The sequence below is a fragment of the Ananas comosus genome, linkage group 20 (genome assembly GCF_001540865.1).
Source record: "Ananas comosus cultivar F153 linkage group 20, ASM154086v1, whole genome shotgun sequence".
In the NCBI taxonomy this organism is placed as follows: domain Eukaryota; kingdom Viridiplantae; phylum Streptophyta; class Magnoliopsida; order Poales; family Bromeliaceae; genus Ananas; species Ananas comosus.
In genome coordinates, this window is record NC_033640.1 from 9,324,839 (window position 1) to 9,338,769 (window position 13,931).

At 35.1% G+C, this 13,931-nt stretch overlaps 2 protein-coding genes across 3 annotated transcripts; both read right to left on the reverse strand.

The window, feature by feature from the left end:
- Positions 2,222-3,222, reverse strand: LOC109725442 (probable BRI1 kinase inhibitor 1). Its single transcript, XM_020254630.1, has one exon. It carries the CDS (start codon positions 3,054-3,056, stop codon positions 2,439-2,441), a length of 618 nt encoding a protein of 205 aa, XP_020110219.1. The 5' UTR covers positions 3,057-3,222; the 3' UTR covers positions 2,222-2,438.
- Positions 7,869-13,931, reverse strand: LOC109726007 (uncharacterized membrane protein At3g27390-like). Of its 2 annotated transcripts, none has more exons than XM_020255435.1 (9): positions 13,732-13,931; positions 12,496-12,604; positions 11,422-11,617; positions 11,202-11,335; positions 10,573-10,861; positions 10,080-10,186; positions 9,774-9,948; positions 8,889-9,334; positions 7,869-8,302 (listed from the first exon to the last, which is right to left on the reverse strand). In XM_020255435.1, exons 1-9 carry the CDS (start codon positions 13,844-13,846, stop codon positions 8,137-8,139), a joined length of 1,737 nt encoding a protein of 578 aa, XP_020111024.1. In that variant the 5' UTR covers positions 13,847-13,931; the 3' UTR covers positions 7,869-8,136. The 2 variants fall into 2 exon arrangements, with proteins under 2 accessions (XP_020111024.1, XP_020111025.1); XM_020255436.1 differs by having other exon boundaries at positions 8,228-8,332.

Genomic DNA, 13,931 nt, shown 5'->3' on the forward strand with positions numbered 1-13,931 from the left:
TACTACAAAATCAAGAGGATTCAATTGTTTAAGTTCACTAGGTTGATTTAAATTAATTGTTTATTGGTAGATTAGTTTCTTAAAATTTCTACTAGTTTTTAGTATTAAAAGCTTGAGTGGAGGATTGTGCCAGGACACGTGATCACATGTGCAGTGAATTTTATTTTATTTTGAGGTCAACTGCATTTGAATTTCAGAAGCTGTGTTGACCAACTTTTCTATGGACTTTGCAATTAACAAAAAAGGAAAAAAAAAAAAAGGAAAACTGAATTTATTTGATGCTATAGTTTACAATCTCAAAAGCAGAAAATCCAATTTAATAGCTTAAAGTTAACTCCAAAGTCGTAATTACAAAACTTGCGTATGCATTAGTTATTTAACTTATTGTGACATCCAAACAGACTCTGAAAGGAATATTTTACTCATTCTAGTCAAACAACTTGATGCCTACACCGACATCTTCGCAATGCCGCACATGTCGGCATTCTTTTTCGCCTTGCAATCGAACGATGCTCGACGGCAAGGAGGATTTTGTGCTTTTTCATCCTTCAGGCTTAGTGGAATCCACAGGTTTCGCACCGCAAGACATTGGCCTATGCATCCGAACGTCGACCATCCGGTCGTAACCAGCAGGTCGCAGAAGCTCAGCAGGTGCATATCCACCAACGCTTTCTGATTGTGCGATTGCTTCTCCGATTGCTGCTTCTCTTCACGGGCTGGTTAGTAGACGCTGACGAGCTCCCCTGTGGCGGTTGTGTGCTCGTAGAGCATCGAGTTCGGTGGATGGAAAATGAGGAAACGGCTCGCAGAAAAGATCGAGCATATCGTCGGTTCGGCGGATAAGAAGGACCCTGTTAGTGAGAATGGCCGAGAGGAAATGCAGATTCAATGCTTATCACTGGGTTGCCTAAGCCATTGACCGATGTCCACACTACGTCGGTGCATTCGGAGAGTTCCACATTGTGGCTATGTTGGCTTAAAGCGGCCAGCATCCTATCCTTTGGCGGGAGGTTAGATTGGACCGAGTCACATTCGAAATAGCAGAAGGTCGGGTTGGGTTGAGTTATGTTTGAAATGACGTGAGGCTGGTTGGACCAAATTACAATCAAGACCCATGATCGTTATATCTGTACACTTTTAAGTATCTAATATATATCAAAAAGATGTGCATGTAACCGTGATGCTACACCGTCGCGCTAATCCCCTGAAGCCAAACCGTCGAGGATTGCCCACTGAAGAAGATGGAAAAAAGAAGGAGCAAAGTCTGCTAGCTGCAACGCGAGCTACACGGATCTCGAGGCGGAAATCAAATCCGGCCACGACTTCTCTCTCTTCAACTTCTTCTCTTGATCTATGCTTAGCTTAATTTTGTGGTCTTAAGCTAACCAATGAGAGGAGACTTTTTGTAGACATCAAGTTGAGTTTTCCTGGTCAATAAAACGTGAAATCTACTACTTAATTTCACACAGTTAGTTGTTTAATTGAATTTAGCTATAAAAAATTTGTTATAGGCATAGAGTTTACTAATTAAGAAATAAGTTATTTATTTGGTTAATTTTGTGGAGAATGATTTGATTTGAGGGTAGTGTACCCACATGTAATAAACATTTTTTAAGTCAATTAATTACCACGTTAATGTGGTATGTGATCAAGTTGTTAATTAATGATCATCATCATTTGTGCCCTACACGATTAAGTACACTGGGCACAGCTCACATTTTTTCATGTAGCTTCGTTTAACAATTTTATACTTGGAAAATATAAAATTTAGAGCCCAAATTTTTTTTTTTTTGAGTAAACAGGGATTTACCCTATTTGTGTTAGAGCCCAAAATTTTAAAACGAGGTTTTGGGTCCAGAGCCAAAAGTTCTAATGTAAAATTTTTTTCCTTAATTTTTCTCATAATGTCGTTGAGTCTTAATGAAAAAAATTGTCGGTGCTTCTTTGTTTAACTTTTCAAATCGACTCATGAATTTGGGATCATAGTTAATTTGAGTCGATGAAACTATCTACAACACTACGTATCTACGCAAGAAACCGTGTTCTTTTCAAAAAATTTTTGAGAGAAAAACAACTATTTTACTTATGAGGAGGTCAAAGTGTAAATTTCATCCATCTTATTTCGTTGTCTCTTATATTATCTTTCCAGTCAGTACACGTGACTCGATTTACTTTATATTTATCATGTACATGAGCTAAAATTTTAACTACTATATCGAAATTTTGGATAAGAGCCTCCTAGTCAAGTTTTGTTACATTCAAATCAACTTCTCAACAAAAACATTAGTTAAACTCAAAAACCACTTAGTCATTAACTACAAACTCTTATATAACATATATATATATATATATACAAACATTTTCACTACGAAACTCATGCATGTGCCTTTAAATTTTTTTCTTTTTTTCACACAATCAATCCACAACAAGCCCTTCCTTTAAACTTCTCTACATCCTTTCTCAGCAATGGAATTCTTACAGTGCGCAATCGCGGCCTGAATAGCGCTTTGGAGCTCCTCCATACTACTCTTATCCGAAGAAGAGAAACTCACCGTCGGCGTGCCCGCGAGGCGTCCGCTGTTCACAGGCGACGTTCTCGCCGATGCGGGAACGGAGGAGTGTGCAGTTCTCTTCTTCTTCCACTTCTCCTTAGCGAAGATATAACCCGAATGGCCCGAAAACGAATACCGCCTTGGTGTAACACCGCGCTTCGACTCCTTATCTTTGTTGAAGAAGAATAACAAGGGTTCCACCATGCTAGCATACTTCTTCCTCAAGAACTGAGCTGCGTCGAACGCCTTCTTGTTCTTGTTCTTGTTCTTGTCTTCTGCGGTGGTTCTGCTTCGCTTACGCCAGCTCTCGAGACCGAGAAACGCGGATAAGGCACTCGGCATGGTTCTCTCCTTCTCTTTTACGAGATTGTTGAGGGGGAGGAGGTGGCCGTGGAGGAAAATATCGTTGGCGGGGGTGGCGGCGTGTTTGGAGTTTACGAGAGGGTGAAGGGGAAGTGTGAAGGAGAACTCATGAGGAGGAGGAGAGGGGTGGAGGAGAAACATTGTTGTTCGCTTCTTTTAGTGTAGCTGTAGCTATGTTGTTGGTATCTCTACTTCTCCTCTTTCTAGGTTGTGTGTGTCCATGGAAATACTTGTGTAGTGTGGGATTTATGTAGGAAGGTTAGAGGGAACTTATATAAATCCTTAAAGCCTTTAGGAGGAGGGAGAGAGAGAGTATTGCATACACTAATAATTATGGTCCTAAAATTAAAGTTTTATTAAGATAAAACCATATTGAACTTACCTAACTGGATATACCACACCTTACAAAATTTTAATTTTACTATATTCAACCTTTTAATTTATTTGATTTGAATTAGTAAGCTGTATCTGAATCTTAAAATTTGTATGTATCATTTATCTTTATATATTTAGTAATTAGTATAAATTCGTTAAAGTAATTATCTTAGATTTTAAAGTTAAAATATCGTAGACCGACTCAAATGAAACAAATTAAAAAATTAGATAGTAAAATCAAAATTTTGAAAGGTTAAATAGTAGACTCAAACTGGTCTATAGTTTAAATAACTTAATTATATATGTATGCTTTTATTTACCTTTTATTTATTAGCTACGTTCTATGATATTTAAAAAGACAAATATAAATAAAATTAAAAATTTGGGACATCTATGTATCTTCTGTGAATCAAATAGCCTCCCTCTCTATCTTTTACTTGCCAAAATTGCTTAATATCTTAATAATAATTTTAATATATATATATATATATATATAGAATTGAGCTAGAATGCTTTTAGAAGGATCACCCCTTTTGTGCTATTAGGTTTTTAGTTCTTGCATCTACTCCTTGATTACTAATAGCTCTTAGATCAAACACTATTCCACCTATCACTACCTATCACAATTATCACAACCCCATTTTTTCATTCAAGAGTTAAAAACTCAAAAGCACCAATCTTTTGGTGCTTTTAAAAGTATTCTAGCTCAACTATATATATATATATATATATATATAATACAAAATTTTTAAATACTACAGATTATATTTACTGTATTAATATTTATTATCAACTATTGGATGCAATGCGTATATGAGTGGAGCTAAACATGTTTTTTGCTTTTGGGGAGAGAGAGACACACACACAGAGTCAAGGGAAAGTTAAAGAACTTGAATTGTGTTTGCATGGTGCCAAGAAATATAAATGACTTTGACCAAGTTAGTCAAAATGTTTGACCGTTGAGTTAGGGTTTTCGAAAGTTTGATGAGTGATGAGAACAACAACTCTCGGCGTGAACGTTACGTTTTACGAGACACGTGACAGTTGGAATTTGGAAGGTCGCGTCCAAACCGCGTGGGATTTGTGAATCATTTCAATGGTCATAAAACCATCAAATTTGATCAAATTTGATCATCATTAAATAGTGGTTCCTTTTAACACAAATCTATTTAGTACAAAGGTGTCAGATGTTCTTAATTTGAATTACCTCTCAGATAACTAGACAAAGAAAATAACTTTAAATCAACAACTGATCAATGATTTCGAAAGAAAGAAAAAAAGAAAATTATAAAATTTACTATCACTAGTGGTTTTATTTTTATTTTAAGGTATAATTACGTGTAGTAAATCAGTTGGCATAAATTAGAATATACTCTAATTTAAGACTTATAATTCTACTGAAGAGAATTTGATACAATATCTCAAGGATATAACCATACCAACTAGTAATTAGAGTAAGAAAAATGCTACATGTACATACACCACTAACTGGAGTGTACATCTTACACTCTTGGATCCAAGATCTGAGGACTAAATAATAGTAAGCAAATGGCTAAGATTGGCACAAATGGGACAAGATAATTAAGATCCAACTCATTTCAACCCATCTAATCATCTATATGCCCAGCCATTGGTAGGAATAATTAATTGCACCTTATCTCAGATATTTGGATTGATAATGACATCCTGGGGTCTCCACTAATGTTTTTCAATCAGACAATAAGGCTTGTCCTTTTAGTACAGAGTATGAGGCTGTATAAGCTCATCATGTAAGTTGGATACTTCATGTTTGGTATAGATCTCAATCAGTGAGCTGTTGCTTGTAGTGTTGCACTACTAGCTCTTGGTATTTGGCCTTGCTGTGGGAAAAGTACTATTATTAGGAAAAGCACTGTAACAAAGTTTATTTTGACCGACTATTCCTAGCATAAATGGTAAAAAATTTGATGGTTGGTACTTAAGATCCCAAGTTCGAATCCTAATTTATTCACATTTCCAGCTAAGTTTATTTCTAAATGAAATAAACGAAGCAGGTAGCACGCTACCTATCTCTCTGTCAAAAAAAAAAACCGTAAGATCTAAAGTTTGTACATGATAACATACCTCAAGAAACCATATTTCTGCTTTGGCTTGCCGGTGCCGAAGTGATCATTCAGTTTTTTCGCTAAAGCTAAAGCTCGAGCCTTTCACATTGTCCAAATCTGGAGAGACTAGTTAAGGGAACCGCTTGATGCGGAGTGAAGATATTATTACAGTTAATTGTTATAGTATATAAATTAATATTTTTGACTGAGTTTAGCACTTAAAAATTATGATGACAGATTATTACACTGTACCTAAGATGGGTCTCTATATATTTAAACATGCAATAAAATTTTACATTAATTAACACTTTGTTACGGGTTTTTTATTTTTATAACCATTTTGATAAATAGAATAATACAAAAAATAGCACATCAAATTATGATGATAGATTAACTCTCAAAAAAAAAAAAATTATGATGATAGATTATTACACAATAGCTAAGAGGGATCACTATATATTACAATATTCAATAAAATTTTACGTCCAACTTGTTTTCTTCCTACCGACCGTCCCAAGTGCAAGTGGCAAAAAAATATGGTGGTTCGTATTCAAGACCCAAGTTTCAATCCTAATTGATTCATATTTCTAGCTAAGTTTATTTCTGAATGAAATAAACGAAGCGGATATCATACTACATTTCTCTCAAAAAAAAAAAAAAAAACTTGTTTTCTTTCTAACTCTATTTTTTGTTTTTTACATCCAAATTGGATACAGACATATATATATATATGTGTGTGTGTGTGTGTGTGTGTTTTTAAAAGGACTATATATGAAAAATTATAAATTTATACACTTATTTATTTTCAAAAATTATTTTCTTTGATATCATTAATTATAAAATATTGGAAGCCTAACTGATAATTTTTTTAACAGAATATTCTTATGCATATCTTTCTTTTAAATATAATAGATTACATTTATCAAAATAGATTTTAATTTTATAAGAATAAAAATTTATGGAGCCTTAAAATTCCGACAAAAGTCAAATTTTTCTATGATTAACCTTAAAAGAGATTACCTACTATGGACAATCTGCTTAAAAGAGTTGGTTAGGAAATAGCAGATGTATCTTGTGTGCTGATTATCTGGAGACAACTGATCATTTGTTGGTGGATGTGTCGTTCGCAAGTTCATTTTTTCTCGCTCCTCAAAGACTCTCACGCCCTCCTTTCCTCTGAGGACGTCAATACCGCCTGGGAGGGTTGTCAGGAAAGGGTCACTAGTTGACATTATGAAGGTTAGATAGTTGTGGCGACCACATGGTGGATGATCTGATGGAAAGAAATAATGTTATCTTTCGAAATCTACCTATGAACGCGATCTCTACAACGCATCGTGTGAGAGTTCTGGTGAAAGATTGGGCCTTGTTGCGTACAACTGGGTGATGTCGGTGTTTGTCGGCACCCTTCGTTTTTTACGCTTTTTAAGTCTATAGCACTCTCTTCTTTTTTCATTTTCTGCTTCTTAGTTGCCTCGAGGCTCCGAGGCTTGCTGTCTCACTCTTGTAGCTAAATTTAATTACTTAATGAATGAACGGGTAGCAATGCTGCCTTTCTCTCAAAAAAAAAAAAAAAAAAAAATTATGGAGCCCTCAACTGTAGGTCATTTTGAAAAAACTTCAGTATTTGTAGAGTTAATTTATTCTAATAACTTTATTCAAAATTCAATCAAACCTAATGGTTTTGATAGCAATTCTATAAATAAATATTTTGACTAAAAAGTTAAAGTTGGATGGTTAATTTCAAATTGCCAAACAAGTGGGGATGTTTTTATCTTATTAAAATTAATAGGAAACACATGCACCTTGTATATATTAACACTCCTAAGTGGCAACTTATATTAGATGACTAATACTACGATATCAAAACTTAATTTAGCATATCCAACATACAAACTCTAATAGTTTGAATTATGTTCAATGAATTAGATTTTAAACTCATTATTAAAGAATTTTAAGTATGTAGTATATGTACAGATATACATTCGATGCAAAGAATGCTTAATAGGATGCACTCATAATTTCATAATTTCAAGAGAGAGAAGAAATATTTGCTCACCCTAGTCTATACTAATACTCTACACACTACACAGTATATTAAATGATTAATGAAATATTTGATGATTTGTACTATAAAATAAAATATTTAATATATATATATATATATATATATATATATATATATAAGTATTTAATAATCTATTTCATTACAAAATTTTATCTTTGATGTATATTTTAGAGTCAGTTTATGGTGCAGTGAACGGGTCCAACATTTTTTTGGACACGTTGCAAGCTTCTGTTCGTTCATGCACTCGGCTCACTCAGGATCCTTTTTTTTGTGGACATGTTGCCAATTCATGTATTCTTATAGATTATAGATATACAAACCGCAGAAGTTTTATAGTCTATTGAATTTGATATAAATATGAACTAGGATGATTTCTGATAAAAGAGGTATTACAAAACATCAACATGATCCATCAAACTAGCAACAAAAAAAAAAAAAGAATAAATCTTTTCTGTATTAAGTCTAAAAAGAAACATATTTACAAGAGTCAGGTTCTTTTCGCAATTTTGTAACTGAGCTCAAGAATTTCACAACTTAGATATTACAGTGCCCATAAATAACTTTTCCTTGCGCTGACACTACCTCTTTCTTAAACTTTACACACTAAACTAACAAAAAAGTATTACGTAGGCCTCAATCACAAATTAAAGCACTCAATTAAATGGTAATATACATGAAGTAAAAGAAAAGATCACTACGCTTCAGCTATCACAATTTCATTCGAAGAGGCCGACGTAGTTGAATGTGAGCCATCTAACCCCTCTCGAGAGAGAGAATACGCGAGAAGCAGTTTCACTACATGCCTGAATCTCCTTCTGTATGTCGGGAACTTCGATATGCTCCTTTGTATGCCGACTAACCTGTCAATAAATTTATGGCCAGTGCTTCAGCTACATAAATGAATCAAATCAGTATCACAGCAATTGAGTCTTGAATGGATTTTCTACTCGGAAGCAGAAGCTACGTAATTATTAAACAAAAAAGTTTAGAGCTCTTGTTGTTGCAGAAAACCAAAATGAGCTTTTGGGTCTCAAAAGCAGAAGCTTAAATTTGGAAGTTATTAGAAGGTTTCTATCTGACACTACTCAAATACGGATTCACAATAAAAACAGAAGATGAAAATTCCAAGTCTGCAATTGTTAAAAGGTATAGCAAATAACAGAAAATGGAAGAGGGAGAAGATTAGTGCACACTGTTTGCAACTTCTAGTTCTTCAGTTGGATGAGAGCATTTCTTTGAATAAGAGTTGGATGAAAACTTATGCAAAATGCAGTGAGTAAACTATTCAAGAATACACGGAGTATTCGTTCATGGTAATTTAAGAAAGTGCAACTGAGAAGAAGCATGCTTACTGGTAATAAATAATACAAAATTAAATATTTATATATATCAGTTGTAATTAATCATAATTATATGTACGACCTTAAGTCAGCGACATCACCATACCTTCTGCTAATGGCCTGAATCTGAGCAAGCCTGAGAGCATCTTGAGGGATAACCGGAATACTACTCGATGCACTAGCACTTTGACTATTACCAATATAGAGAACTAGTTTTTCCAATAAACTCACTTCCTCCTCCCTCAGTTTCAAGACCTGGATTTGATCCTTCAAAACCATGATAGGGTGAAAGAACCAATCGACGACCCGATCCTGCGGGCGATTGAGATGGTTGACCTCAATACCGCCACTTAGCAATAGTCCGCTCGAACCGCACTTGATAGAGTAGAGGAGAGATTGGAGGAAAGCATAAGAAGGTAGCCCGAGGCCCACAAATTCTTGGCTATTTCCCTTTGTTCCCAACCACTCAATTAGATTAACCGACGTTATAGAGTTTGAATCAATGAGTTCTCTTCCCCTCATTTCGCATGATTTCATCATATTCTCCCATATCTGCAAAAGAAAAAGGAAGGAAACTATATTTTCAAGGTGCGACATCTCAAGCATACAACAAATGAACATAACATGTTATATCTCATATTTATCAAAGATTGGCAAATGATTTTTGATATCTCTCAGTATTTGTAGTTCGCATTGGAAGTTTTGATTGAACATAAACAAAATTGGTCATGGAAGATCTTCTGGAACAGTTCATGTATCAGTAGATTGTTCATATTTACACCTCTGATATAAGGATATGTAAGTAGTAATATCCTAGATTGTAACTTTATTATAAGCATTGCTAACATCAAAAATATAAAGTGACGAGTTAATTTGTAAACCAAAAGCCATAAACTAACATCCTCCCAATGGAAATCATTTGTTTGAAGACGAAAATAAGAAACAAGAACTAAAGATTCATATAGTAGCATCTCAAAAATGAAATACCAACCTGTACCATTTTCACTTCTTGTATTGCCTCTCTAACCGATCTTGAAGGGGCCAGCTTCGGCACCAACAAACCAGGAGCTCCAGACGAACCAGAAGTGGAGGCCTCTCCTTTAGCAACAGTGGGTCCTACAGAAAACTCTTCTGAGCGAGATTGTTTCCTCTTTCTGTATCGGGGCCTGGCTTGGAAATGAAAAGCTATTATTGATCACAGATGACATTAGAAGTCGAAAAGATGCTATTAAAAAGATTGAACTAATATCACTAGATGAAAGACTCGGCAGCATTTTGTAGAAACAAGAACAATTACTTTGGAAGGATAGACCCTTCTCTCAGATAGAGCCAATCGTTAGTGTACTCATCAAACTCCGAAACCATGGCAACTACAAAAGCGACTCCCCTTCGGAAAGACCTCTCCTGCATTAAGAACCCATGTACGTTTGAATGAAATTTACTGTTAACGATGTTTACATATATACAACTGCAAAGTTATCAATTTACATAAATAAACTTTCAAACGAGGCCTACGAAACTTTCCTCTTAAGTATACACCTCTACCTAAGAAAGTACCTCTGCAAAGAGCTTTTCTAATAAAGCCAAATACAGCATATGAATTGCATGACTTTCCAACTAAAAATAATGATACTTTTGTAAGAAATTACACTTTCAATGGTAAAATGCATTTAATACATGACTTCGCAGGGAGATGTATGTGGTGCATTTGTGTGTTAAAGCCACTAAAGGTAAATCAGTACTACTCGCAAGAATAAACAAATAAAAAAATGATAAGAATAGGTAATTACCTGATACACAACAACTGAGCTATAGAGTCCAATGAAAATGCTTGAGACAATAGCCAAGAGAACACTTCCAACGACAATGAGAGGCCACAGAAGAATAGCGAGACCAGCGATTGGCACACAAACTGTTTCAAGAAATGGCCCTTCTCTACTTATCAAGTCATGAAGCAACCTCTGCCACCCCTTGAAAAGCATATAAGGGCTCTTTATTAAAGCTATGATGGTGTAAAGCGGCACGTCCACTGTTAAGCCCAGCAGAGCAACAAGAATACAAGCAGGCACATACAGCAACCTGCACAAAGTTTGTTTGATCAACTACAGTTAAAAAAAAAATGAGTGTTTGATACAAAAATACATAAATAGTCGGGACAAGCTACTTGATAATTGTTGCTGTTTTTTAAAGAAAAGAGAGTTCATTTTAGGATGGTCGTTCTACCAGCCAAATGCCAAAGAGGTGGTACTTACTTTGTTGATAGCACAATATATGGCATCGTGTCGCATAGGAAACAAAACACAAAATCCCTCACATTTCTCCAAATTAACAAAGACGTAGACTTAACAATAACAAAATCCCTTGTCATGATGGACATAATAGCAAATCTTTCCTACGGATAGGGGAAAATAAAAGCTACCTGATTGAGTAGGGCTGAAGATTAGCAGGGCTCTCGCGAAATTCTTTCAGGTAGAGCGGGTAGGAGTGGTAGCACATATCTGCAAAGTCCCTAACCACCGTGCAACTCCCTCGGATTGTGCCCCAAGTTCCATCCTGGGCATGAACCACACATAATGCAATATGAATCACATTACCTGCAAATTCTTTCAGGTAGATTAATTATAGATTAAATTCTTTACCACAACAGAGTGGAGGAACTTCTTGGTTTCACTATCCTCTCGAAAGGCCTCAAAAGTGGAGACCCACGGCGTAAAGAAGCCGTAACCGAGCCCGACTAAGACACTTCCAGAAATGCTGAGAGCTAGCCATAATCCAAACAATGTTGGCAGAGCTAAAAGTAGAGCGAATTTGAGAGCTGCATTGACACGGTTGGTCCTGTAATAGAAAAGGCAATGTGCCTAAAATTAACTGTTCCAACATAAATGCATAAAAAAGTTCCAATCATAGAAGGAAAGTATTGGACTCTCTTTCACAATCTACTCTCCATTCTTTGAAACAAAAGGGTCTTTAAGCATAATGGTAAGTATTACAGTTTGTATATATGCTGAAAACATCCTAGATATGCAACAGAACTGTAATTTAACAACTTAAAAAGAATTCAAAGAAGTAAATAAGAAAACAATCAAAGTAGATAACACTTGTTATGATGCCAGAAAAAGACCATATATTAATTTACACTGCTTTCAATAAAACAACTATCTTTGACGAAATTGTGTCTTGGTATCCTAAAAGGAAGTTTGAGTTTTCTTCGATAAGAAGTTATAGTTGTCTTACTCTCATCGACACTACTAACACTGGTAAAATTCTCAGCAAACTCCCATAAAAACAAAGTAAAACAGCATGTTACAATACGGGTGGCAATCCTGAACATGATACAATCACACGAACCTAACACAATCTAACATAAACAATATTACTGAAATAAGCTTATAGCCGACATGGCATGAACCCGTCTATTCCGAAAATTGACACAACAGAATACAAACGCCACGAGTAAGAAACAAGTTGACTTTTTGAGCACTTAATGTTCTATTACAAAATTAGTATGATCTTACAATTGACATTACTACCACGATTGTTGGATACGAACAAGACGCACTAACCTCAAATGTCACCCCTGGTTCAAAATCTAACTTCCACAAGAACCTACCAATCAATTATCATTTTATACCATTACAAACTATAACAATTGATTTTTTTGCCCCAAAAAACAGTAGAAATTGAGAGAACACAAAGGCAATGAGATGTCTCACTTAATGATAGAGTAAACGGTCCACCCAACATGAGCAGGGAAGAGGCCAAGTATCACCCCGAAATTTCCAATTATAAGAAGCGCCGCCGCAATAGGACCCACCAAAAATGCTGCAACCCAAGAAACAAAAAGACCAAACATAATAAATCCTTTCATCAGAAAGGAGCAAACTTTATTGTTGATCAACATAAACCCAACAATGATAATTTGAAAAAAAAAAAAAAAGGAAAAGGAAAAAATGTATGTACCTTACCTGAACTACAGCTATTTTGTGCCTCTAAAAATTTTAATTTTACTATCCAACAATGCATTTACTTTGACTACGCTTGTTTTAATTGAAATATAGCCATGTGAATTATATAAGATACTGTAATCAAGCACAATAAACTAAATGGCGCCTTCAAATTCTGAAGTGGACAAACCATCAAAATGAATCTCAAAGTTAGGTAGTAAAATCATGGCTAAATTGCTTGTTTGGTTTCTCAAACTATGAGATGCGTGACATTTGTTGCTCAAACTTTAATTTATTGTAACTTCTGACTCGAACTTTTTAAATTGTCGTTACTGTGGAAGTAATATAGCAGTACTATGACTAATGATATGACAATAATTAAAATATCACATTATTTTCACATTATGGATGCGTCAACATTTAGTCAATTAAATTAGGTCATCGGACTTAGATTGCAACGATTTACAAAATTCGAGCTAAAGCTATAACAAATTATAGTTTGAGGACCAAAATGTCAACCAACCGTGCAATTTAGCCTAAAATCAAACATTTTGAAGGATGGATACTCACACCACAATGGGCAATAGTTCATATAAGTTTTATACATTTTGACCAAAAAAAATAATAATAAGGTAAAAATACATGGAAATCCTCGAAACTTTATTGCATACAACTTCTCAATTTTCAATTTTCTCTTATTCACTGATAATTTCATCGAATTTAATAACTGCAATCAAACAATTAATGACAAGCTACTTGGTTCAAAAAAAAAAAAAAAATCTAGAATTGAAAAATTACAAGCTACTAGGTTAAAAGAAAAAAATTGAGGGGCCTATTTCACAACGACTTACAGTTGAGGGGTCTCAGTACATATTCGAAAAAGGAGGCGAATTTATTATATTGATCAACGACAAAAATGAAAAAAACCCAACAAAAATAATATGGAAAAATTTTAACTTTTTTCTCGTTCGGGGAGAGAAATTAATTACGGAGAAAATAAAGAACCTTTGAGGCCTCCGAGGAAAAAAGCGGAGCAAAAGGCGAACACGACGTAGGCGATCCTGAGCGGTTGATTCAGCGAATCCAACGGCGACGATGAAGAGGGCATCGTCTCCATCATCGCGGGGAGAGGAGAGAGAGAGGAGGAGAGAGAGAGCTCGGAGACATGGGAGAGAGAGAGAGAGAGGAGACGATGAGAGCGAGAG